This window comes from Hipposideros armiger, unplaced genomic scaffold, assembly GCF_001890085.2.
Source record: "Hipposideros armiger isolate ML-2016 unplaced genomic scaffold, ASM189008v1 scaffold_174, whole genome shotgun sequence".
In the NCBI taxonomy this organism is placed as follows: Eukaryota; Metazoa; Chordata; class Mammalia; order Chiroptera; family Hipposideridae; genus Hipposideros; species Hipposideros armiger.
This window is the reverse complement of record NW_017731524.1, coordinates 612,473-623,943: the sequence shown is the minus strand read 5'-3', so window position 1 is coordinate 623,943 and position 11,471 is coordinate 612,473. Positions and strand designations below refer to the sequence as shown.

At 32.3% G+C, this 11,471-nt stretch overlaps 1 protein-coding gene across 1 annotated transcript in view; it reads left to right on the top strand.

Moving 5' to 3' along the window:
• DACH1 (dachshund family transcription factor 1) overlaps positions 1–10,541 on the top strand; it is a 422,897-nt gene extending 412,356 nt beyond the window's left edge. Inside the window, exon 11 of the mRNA XM_019652152.1 lies at positions 7,790–10,541. Within this exon, the coding sequence (XP_019507697.1) occupies positions 7,790–7,827 (38 nt within the window). The 3' untranslated portion in view covers positions 7,828–10,541. The remainder of the gene's footprint in view (positions 1–7,789) is intronic.
• The last annotated feature ends 930 nt before the right edge of the window (positions 10,542–11,471 follow it).

Genomic DNA, 11,471 nt, shown 5'->3' with positions numbered 1-11,471 from the left:
AGAAAGAAAGAAAGAAAGAAAGAAAGAAAGAAAGAAAGAAAGAAAGAAAGAAAGAAAGAGAGAGAGAAAGAAAGAAAGAGGAAGGAACGAAAAGAAAAGAAAAAGAAAATATATTATTGACTGTGATTTCAAGTGAGCTGGGCCATATTGGTCCATTAGATAATCCGTTACCTACTGCTTGCACTAGTATATTTGAATTGTGCAGACAGATGACCCTTCTTGCTATGCTGTCTTACACACAGTACGTGCACACGCTTTAGAATAGCACTAGGTATTTATGGAGGAGCCATTCAAAAGATACCTGGGTTCTAGTCATCTCTCACTTTGACCCAACTCTTTGAGCCACAGGTTCTACAGCTATAAACCTAAATTACATAAAATTCAAAATCTGTTGCAACCTTTTTCAGTTTTTACTTTTTAATCATAAATGGCACACCCTTGACTATGACTTCTGGAAATCATTTATCGTGTTGTTATCTGTATTTCATGAGAAGACATGATATTTATTCAGTATCCTCTTATAAAAAGGCCTATGCTGAACATCAGTCTCTCTTAAAATATTTCTCATATTAAACATAGACTTTGTGTCTCTGCTTCATTTCTTTAGCAGTAGCAGAATGTTCTTACTCTAAATATAACATTGTAAAAAAAGCAAGAAACAATATTTTCTTTAATTAACTTTTTCCTTTGGGGGTTTTAGAAGAAGGGTTATGACTTAACAAAGATTATTCCCATCTGTTCTTGTTTGTTTGCTTTTATTTTTACTTCTTTTCATTGTCTTATCAAATATCGCGTAAATCATTAACATTTGTTTTCATCACTTGTTTTGCTTTCCCTTATTTCATATGATTAAGACATTTTGTTGAGAGAGGCTAAGAGCTACCATATTTCATATTAACCTAATATTATTCAACTAAATATTCAACTTTGTAGATATATGATCTTATATGTTTGCCCTCTGTTATATTAATATTTTCTTCTGAAATTGGGAGACATTCATGTGGTGTTTTGTGAAAGCAGCAAACTTCATTAGATTACAAGTGTTTGGCTATAAGTTTAGGACAAATAGATGCCATTTTTAATAAAGCAACTTCCTAACAGGAAATATAATTTATTAAGCCTTTTGTGAAAAAGATATGTAAGAGAGCCTTCTGAATGTTTGTAGGGGTTTCTATTCAAAACTGAAATATATATCTATTTGCATATTATGTGATACCTTTCACTAGCATACTCCCTTGTAAATTATTTTATGTAATTTTTACAATGAAATAATTGGATCTCTGGTGTCACCCAACTAAGCAATTTGAAATTGTTCCAATTTGTAAGCCATCTTCTAATATAAAATCTTGTGTAATATGATTTTTATTGAACAAATTTTATTAGTTTTTAAAGTAAATGATCAAGCTATTGAATGCTCTAGTTTTATATATGAATAGAAGCTAATTCTTTATCTGTCTACATGTATTAGAAATTACCAATAAATACATATAATATACCTGCAAAAACACTTAATCCAAACAATAGACAATACACAAACATAAATAAACAAAAATGGAAACTTTGTGATAGATTCCCCATTTCTCCTTCCTTAATGACAGCAAGTAAATAACCTATAGAATCTATATACTTAATGGTCTGATTTGATGGTTTCAACTTTAATATTAAAATGTGAGATCCATTTTTTTACAAAGAATTTAATTTTTTTGCTTAAGCTCATTACCTGTAGATTTAAATCTGCATGATAACAATAAACAGCATACAAAAAATTCACACCTGCCATAAACTATCCTGTGATCTAGATACTTTCTATACACCAAATTATAACTGTAAGCATCAAGTTATAATGAGCTCTGGAACTATTAGGAATTTGTAATTTAAATAGTTTTACTCAGTCCCTACTCCCAAATGTTTTTAATTAGAACAAGCTTTTTAATTAAGTACTCCCGTACACAAAGTATGCTTGATGACTTTTCTGTCATATCAGCCTCCCACGTAAAAGCAAATAATCTGTGTGTCAAAGGAAGATATTTTCTTTGAAACCAAACTATGAGAATTCTGGTTCTGATTTCAAGTTGTTCTGTCGGGTTTCTGCATACTAAAAGGAAGCCCCTTCTCTGGGAGGACAGCGAGGAGCAAACAGAGCCGCACGACAGTGACACTGATGGTACTGAGATGTGTAAGAGTCAGCCCCTCACCTCTTCAAGATAGACATCCAGTTTCCTCCAGTGATAGTCCAGTCCAGTTGCTTGTTAGAGGAAAGTGACATGGTGTAATAGACATAAAATTTTGGATTCACATAAATATCAAATCACTGCACTTCTATTTGCTAGTTCCTTGAAATTGTTCAAGATACTTAGTCTTTTTTAAGCCTGAATAGTCTGTTTGCTAAAGGCACTAAGAATATCTATGTTGTTGAGCTGTTGAGAAGTTTTAATTTACAATCTCTCAAGTGTGTGCTGAATACAATATGTGCTCACAAAATATTATCTATACTGATAATAATCATTATTACTTTGATCTTAAAGAAGCATTCTCATCCATTTGAGAGATGAAGGAATACTTGTTTGGTAAACATGGTTCAGAATCAGGAACAAACAGGAAAAATATTTTTCTGTGGCCAACACGTGAAGAAATGAAGACAATATAGAAAAGTAGTGAACAGCTGGGGGATTGTCTAGTTTAAATAGTAGGGCAGCCCTTAAAACAAAACATATGAATAAGCCCTCTGAGTTTCCAGATGCGAACACCACCGAACAATGAAGTCTTAGCCATGGAAACACTCCAGGGACTTCAATGTTTTCTATCCTGCAGTGTTTGGTTGGTTGGTTGGTTGGCTGGATGGTTGGTTGGTTGGTTGTTTCTTTGCCAGGCCTCCTGGCTTTGCTTTCTGTTTGAACAGTTAAGGAAGGAGAGAGTTTTGGAACCATTATTATATAACATAAAAGCATGGCACAGTTTGAATTATGGACCCATATATCCTTCCTAGCGCTTTTGCCATTTAACTTTCACTCAGGTGGTTTGCTGTCCAAAGCCTGAGATGGACCTATAGTCCCATAACTGAAAGCCATGTTGTTAGCTCTCTGGGTATCCATATGTGGCCATGTGCTATGGATTGCACAGCTAATACTATAACTTCTCTGGAACAACATAAAGTTAGTTGAAACTTTTATAAAACAGACTTTGTAATATCCATAGCTATGTTTCAATAATGATGGCAAAATTATAAAGTAAAATTGCTTTGAAAGTCTCTGGAGACAAAAGAAGAGACAATCAGGTATATTTCTGTTTCCAGTTAGTTCTAAGGCAGATAATCTCAGATGTCCCAGTGTTATTTAATCATAGAAGTGCCTTAATTGTAACAGGTGGGGTTTATTTTATAACTGGCATCCTCAGTGCTTGATGCATTTGTCCATCTGTTAGGAACATTAGTCAAAAATGTAAGGAGACATTTGTTAAAAGTAGAATTATAGTAAATCAGATACTGCACACACAAATATAATGTATATAATTTCTATAAATGTACTTTATATATGATATATGGTAATGGTGCTTACAAAATAATTATCACTGTTATATTTTTTAATGAATTTAGTATTATTCAAAAACTTAGTTTCAGATAGACTTTAGAATTTCTTAAATGTTAGAGATGATCATTTTTATTACATAAACATGTTAATTAATTTATTTCTCCAAAAGTTTAGCATTTGAGAATGTGTTAAAGCTTTCAAGGGAAAAAAAAAACCAAAAACTTTTAAGGCAAGAATCATGCTAAAGCATTTTCATTCTAATACTGATGGAGAAAGAGATATGGCTGATGCTTTTGTATCACCTTGTAGTAGACTCCCATATGCAACTTCAAGTGAGACAAGTGCTTTGAGTTCATTCTTAGGGTACTTGCATTGGAGAATAAATAGGAGAGCTCTATTTAGAGACATTCAATAGAAGAGAGTGAAAAAGGAAGTGGGGAAGGTGAAGGTCCTTAACTTTTGGGCTTCCAGAAGGAAGAAAGGCCTGAATACTCCAATGCAGTACAGAGCTCGGTGTGCCAAAGAATGCAGAGGAGATCCAGGGTCACTGAGCAAGGGGAGAATAGTAATAGATAAGAGTAGAGAGAAAAATGAATTCCAAATTATGTAGCACCTTGTAAACCTTGGTGAAAATTTTTGGCTAGTCGATGTTTTAAAACAGTTATTCACACCTAATGAATTATTTTTATATGTTCATGGTTCACTACTTGATGCTTTCTACCTAATATGCTGTAGATATCACAGAAGATTAAAAATCTAGTTTTCAAGATGTTAATTTTTTCTTTAGTGTACAAAGATTTTAAAAATCTACAGTGAACACTGAAATGTTAATTTTGAGCAAATTATTACTTTTTCACAGGTGTTATCAAAGGCCGCACTTAATGGAATTTGAATTTTGGGGAAAGCACGAATGTCTCTCTTCCCTTTGTCTAGTCCCAGGAAACACTGTCTATTTTTTAAAAAATAAGAATGATAATGATACCCTCAACATAATTGAGTACATAATGGAAATAATGAGACAATTGAAAGGAGAGAGAAGTAGGGATAAATTAATTAAGGACTAAGAATTAGAAAATTTTGGTAAACCTGTCATTACTCTACTGCTTTAGTTCCTTGTACATTTTCTATTGATAGATTTTTAAAAAGAAAATTATTTTGCTTTATGTAATACAATCATTAGAATTAAAATGTCTTTTAAAAGTTTCGATTTTTAGCCACATGATACTAAGTATGTGAAAGACTGGTTTTATTTGCTTATTTTTATAATGTCAAGTTTATTAAGTGTATTTATAAAGTAAATTATTGAAACTGCTGCTAGCTGAAACTTGAAATAGTTATGTATTAGTTTATTTATACAATGTAAGAAAGAAAGTCATCATTTTGTCTCACAGGTGGGTGCAATCAGACCAAGCAAGCAGAAGAAATCAGGCCATGTTCCGTGCAAAACAATAAATATCTCACAGTCTGTTAGAATGATACTGTCATGTTCTTACTTAGACAGACATTTTTATCAAAGTTATATGGCTTTGGTGTTGATATTTGATTAATGCTTAATTTAGAAAGTATCTATTGACTATTATAATAGCTATATAGTGTTGCAGTAATATTTAGTATCAAATGAGAGACTGTTGTTAGGGGCCAAGGAGGTAATTTTTTAGAACACATTTCTAGGTAATTATTCAGCATAGTTTTTGCATCCATTTAAGTCACCATTTAAAAATAGAGTTCAGTTTGTTTCATAATATATTTTCATTGGTGAATCTTAGATTATATTTTATATTCAAGGTGTAGGCTATATAAGGGGAGCAGATTTTCATTGTGATTGTTACAGGTTTCATATGTTGAGAATAACTCTGATACATGATTATTGAACTGAAAAGCTAAGGATAATAGAGATTTTCAAGTAATGTTATCATTATCCTTAAAGTTGAACTGGATTACTTTTAGAGAGGCACCTAATACTTGACATACCTTACTGAAAATTGGCCAGTATAAGAATAATCTCATGGGCATTCCAGCCCATGTTGTTGAGGGCAAGTGGGGGATTTGGGATGTTAACAGTACAATAAGTTATATGAGGTGTGATCAAAAAGTACAGTGACTGTATAAATTAAGAAATATATATTACAGTAAAACATACATTGCTATTGATTCCCATCAAAATATTCCCTCCCATTTTGAACACACTTATCCCATCATTCTTGCCACTTTCTGAAGCAGTTCTGGCAGTTCTCTTTCATGAGTATCTTTAGTTGCACTGTTGCTGCTGCCTCGATGTCCAGAATCTATTCAAAACATTTACCTTTCATGGTCATTTTGACTTTGGGGAAGAGCCAGAAGTCACATGGTACCAAATCCAGTGAATAAGGTGGATGAGGACATACTGTAATGTTTTTGTTGGACAGAGATTACCATATACCAGAAGGCATGTGTAACAGGGAGCATTGTCATGAAAGAGGATAATTTACGGCACACTTTAAAACACACCTTCTTTCAACTGTAGCTCACACCTGACTGCACTGAACAAGTTGAGACTTGTCACACACTGTTATTATGGTTAGACGCACTGCTTTTTGAAGATCCCTGCCTTTCTATTAGATGGCACTCACAGCAGCATTAGCCATAATTTTTTATCCAAAAGAAAGGCTCCGTGTCACACATTGCTTCTGGTACGTCCATTTTTGTCAAATAAAAATATTACTGTGTATCCTCATCCACCTTATTCACCAGATCTGGCACTGTGCGACTTCTAGCTCTTCCCCAAAGTCAAAATGATTCAGGACGTCAAGGCAGCCATGGTAGCACAACTAAAGACACTCAGAGAAGAAGACTTCCAAAACTGCTTCAGAAAGTGGCAAGAATGATGAAATAAGTGTACATGAACCGAAGGGGAGTATTTTGAGGGGGATTAATGGCAATGTGTCTTTTACTGTAATAAATTTTTAAAATTTAAACATCACCATATTTCTTGATCATACCTTTACGTATCTACGTTGTGTAAATCATATGATACTTATTCATTTATTCAACACGTTGTTGAACATATAGTAGGTGCTTGGAATATATCAATGAGCAAAACAGTTCTGTGACATCCTGGAAGTAATATTCCAACCATACAAATTAAGCTAAGATAAAACATGTGATAGGAATATAAAACTTGGGCACACCAATGTTTCTATGAAATAAAAAATAGTTTACATTGATTTTAAGTTCCCTGTTACCATATCTACAACAGAGTATGTAGAAGCACTCAGCTTAATGTGAAGGTGAGATCTGCAAATATTTAGACTATTTTTTTCTATTTCCTGAATTTAAGTTATTTCTGTTACCTTTTATTTTAATTCTTGAAACTACCAGACATTTTGCAAACATTTAATAGCTATAGGCATTTTTTAAATGTTTGGAAAACTTTCCTTTTTGATTACCTTCTATTGTAGGTGTTAAAACTTGAAATTTAGACATATTTTACACAAACATATTTAAAGTTTTGATGACACCATAAAATGGACAGTTTAGGGGTGCTACATTTGAGAAATAGGTTTATGTTTCATTTTATTTTCACTCTGGATTTTTAATTTTCTATTTCTTCTTTCTGCTTCATTCAAATGTGTTTATTGAATGAGTTCAAGATTTGATTTACTTTTCATTTTCATATAACTGTGTGTTTCCTAATTGGTAAAAGTTAAGTAGTATTTTTCCATCTTAACATTTAATGTTTGGTTAATCTCACTTCAAGTGGGAAAGGTTATAGTCCATTGACAGTGATGAAATAACCTAGGTGGCTTTCATATAAATAGCAACAAATGTGCACAATAGTTACATTACATGGTATATTTAACAACACTGCTATGGAGTGAGATGGGAACTCAGTCTTTCGTGGTGAAGATACACCTGAGTGCATCCAGAGAAAATTTAGTTCTGCAAGCTTGAAGGAAGTAATTTTCATTCAACACAAATCAACTAGCTTTGCATATCAGTAAAAGACACGCACATACTTTTATCTATTTCCTGAGTGCTCTGGAACTGATATCAAAATAGCAAATATATATTTATGAGAACTAGAAATACTGTATTCTTTTCAATCGCATAAACTCAATGTAATTATGATATTAACTTTGAGACTATGTGGAAAATGTTATTACTTCCTAAACAAATGTAGAGAGAATAAAACACATAAATTTTGTATCAGGCAAAATCGTTTTTATATTCACATTTGTTTCCCAAATGTCATGCCATTAATTATTTTTATGGTTTATTTTTAGATGGAAGACTGTATTTGAAAACTACTGTCATGTACTGAATATTTCCTGTTGAAGAAATCCATGTTATAGTAAAAAGAACTTTGCAGTCAGACATTCATCATTGGAAAGGTTGGAAAAAATAGAGTCCTTTTAAGGGAACTTCCTCAATTTTGTGTATTAATGTTCTTTAAAAATTTAAGTATTCTACAAAAAAAAAAAAGTTTTCTCCATTGATTTTTCACCTGTGGGTCATACCAGAGGCCTGAGAATGTTTGTAAATGTACAAGTATCAAACTTCTTACAATTAATAACTGCAACTTTGCTGCTGGACACTTGTATACAGAGCTAAAGGCAGGTCTGAATAAGACCTAGCTTTGTTTTTTTAATGGAATGAACCGTTTTCCTCTTCTGAAAATTCTGTACCTGAGCACATCAAGAGACTCCTGTGGCAGTGGTCACCCAGACTTACAGAATTATGTCCTCCAGAAACCAGCAAGAACACTTGGAAAGGAACTTGTAGGAGGCATAGAGGATTCCTTAAAAAAATCAATACAATAAAGAGTAATATTCTGTTACATTCAATTTTAAACTCTCTAATGGTGGGTTTTCTCCTGAAGATGTTTTTTCACATGCTTTCCAAAAGACCAACCAATGGATGTTGACAACAACCCAGTGAAATAACATTTTGCATATCTGAAAAGAAGCATTGAATATAAGCCAAAAGCTTTCACTGAAGGTCTTTCTTCTTACAAAATAAATAAATAAATAAATGTAACATGTTTTCATTCCAGACTGGTAGTGGTATAGAGAATTAAAAATAATAACGATGCTTCTTATTCAAGCTGTTGGTCACATGTACAGTATATAAACATAAAACATACAAGGAAGGTATTATGTATGCAGTAGTGAACTAGAGATTAGGAAAATTAACATTTTAGAAAATATGTTTTGTCACCCTGTTGGTCAGAAAGACACCTTTCTGGTTTTAACGCATGCAGGCATGTAAATATTTGTCTGGAGTCACAGTATTAATGAATGAGATCTTTAGCATCTGGTGACATCAGAACTCTGTATCAGCCATTTTTATTTGTATATTGAACCCTAGTTAGTGCCCCAAACTGCACTATTGAGAATGGATTGTGGCTGAACAGTAAATCAAAACACCAGAAATATTTTTATATGTTAATGTCATATTATGTTAATGTTGCTGAAAAACAAAACTTAACAGAACCTTGATGTATCAGTCCAATACCATGTAGCGCTGAGTGATAAAGTTAAAATGTGTTGTGCTTCCCACCCTGGTCAGAGGGAAGGGTGCCTACGTGTTATTTTCACTGTCTTTTTGAAAGTTACAGTATGTGTTTTCACTTTGTGCAGATAACTGGAAGTAACGCTGCAAACAGTGCTTATTACATGCTGAAGTTACCTTCTCTTTGTTTTTAAGTATCTGGAGTTACACCTTTAAAGACTGATATGATGAATCAGTGCAGTCGTTCTACATTTTCTGATTTTGCTGTCATTTTATAATTTTATGATCATAACTTTATTTATTACCATAAACAGCAAAATCTTTTTTTTTTATTCAAAGCAAAATCTTAAATGTCCAAGAAAACTAGCTTAAAATGTTTAAAGGTAGTTCTGATTGGGTATTAATTCTTTGGTTAAGAAAAAAAATTATAGATATTCTGGCACTAAGCTTCTATAGATTTTAGGTCTTTCTTGCAATACTGGCACATATTTCTTTTGTGTAGCTCGCTATTAACCAGCTAAGTCCATTTTTTAATACGATAAAAAGGTTATATATACAGTTCCTATTTTAGCTCATTTAAAAGGGAGCGATATTTTTATTTAAAATGCTGTTAGTATATGCTTCGTAGAAACTTGGTTTTCTAAGCATAGTTCTTCCATAACCACCTCTTGGTGTTTGAGCACAAGAGATTTTATCCCTAGCTGTATCTATTTCTTGTTTCTCCCTGTATACAGTCTTTAAAGGATTATAACACTTAAATTTGGAGGGACTTGTGGCAAGCTTTTGACTCATACATTTTTTGAAAGATTTTTTTAAAAAAACTACAACTTGCATATGTAGTAGAATCACCCATTGCTCTGCCCCTTGCATAGAGTCACCTATTAAGTAGGTTAACTAGTTTTAAAATACATACTTTCAAGACCCTTGAGAATGCTTTAGTGTTTGGTTCGCTATAAAAGGAAATTTTAGCAAGGATTAAAGAAAAAAAGCTATCGGCTATATGTTAAAAGAGAATCTTACTAACATTGTTGTAAATATTACAATTCATGAATGTTATTTTAAGCGTGTAACTTAAGTTTTTTCCCCCCGTTTTTTCTAGTTATACAGGTTGGGTTGAAATTTGTTTCTTGATATAAACAAGTAAAATTGTGCCCATTTTATGTTTTCCATGCTTTTGTAATCCTAAAAAGATTAATGTCTTGTCGTTCTATATTATAACCACATTTGCGCTCTATGCAAGCCCTTGGAACAGAACATACTCATCTTCATGTAGGACCTATGAAAATTGTCTATTTTTATCTATATATTTAAAGTTTTCTAAAAATGATAAAAGGTTATTACGAATTTTGTTGTACAAAATCTGTACAAAAATCTGTTTTTACATCATAATGCAAGAATTGGAAATTTTTCTATGCTAGCCTAGTTCTTTGAGCCTGGTTTCAATGTGAGAACCACGTTTACTGTTATTGTATTTAATTTTCTTTTTCTTTTCAACAATCTCCTAATAAAACTGTCTGAAATCTCCCTGTGACTTTACTTACAGTTCGTCTTTATTAAATTTTGTGAAATGCATAGCATTGAAGGAATATTTACTTTCTAATGGGAGGCATCTAAAAACAACATAAGTCAGCTCTTTGCAATGTGAGGGAACAATGCTCAATGATTTTATTTAACATGCAACTGCTTCTATCTCTAATATGAATTACTGTGGTGAAAAACATCATAAAAGCACACTCTGTAGTTATTGTTTAACAAGCAGATTTTCCATATTTTGTTTCTTGCCAGCTAAGCAAACTGCCCACATATACATGATTTATTTATGTACATTTCTCAGTTTATGAAGCTGTTATTTGTACCTTTTTCCTTTATATTCTTATATTCCCATGATTATTTCACAAAGCTTTGTGCTGAATAATGTAAAGTAGACATGTTGATGGAACAAAATATATTATTCCCATATCTATGAGTGTATATTTGTATCTCTAACTCAGTGTTTTGCTTTTCATCTCTATCACTGGAAAACTGCCTTTAGAAACTTTGAAATTTCAATATCCTTTAATAATATATAAACATTTTAGTCAATCCAAAATGCAGTGTTTGAAGAACTATTGGGTTGTTATCTCTGTGAATATTCTAAACATTCTCAAGAGAATGGAAAATGGATTTTTTCTGTCTAAAGAAATTATTTCAATGAATTAACAAATTATGGTATTTCCCTAGTAAACACCCAGAATGTTTATGTGACCATTACAAACACATTTTTGTCTTCTGTCATCATATGTTTATGTCAGTAAGACTTGTACTAGAACAGCATACAGTCTCTGGATGTTAGTGAAATTTGGTGATAATTTAAGGTTTTCCCAATGTGTTTTCATTCGGACTAGCAAATTTACAATCTGCACAAAAGCTATTTATTACTAGAGGAGAGTAAATTATAAATAAAAGTTATATGGA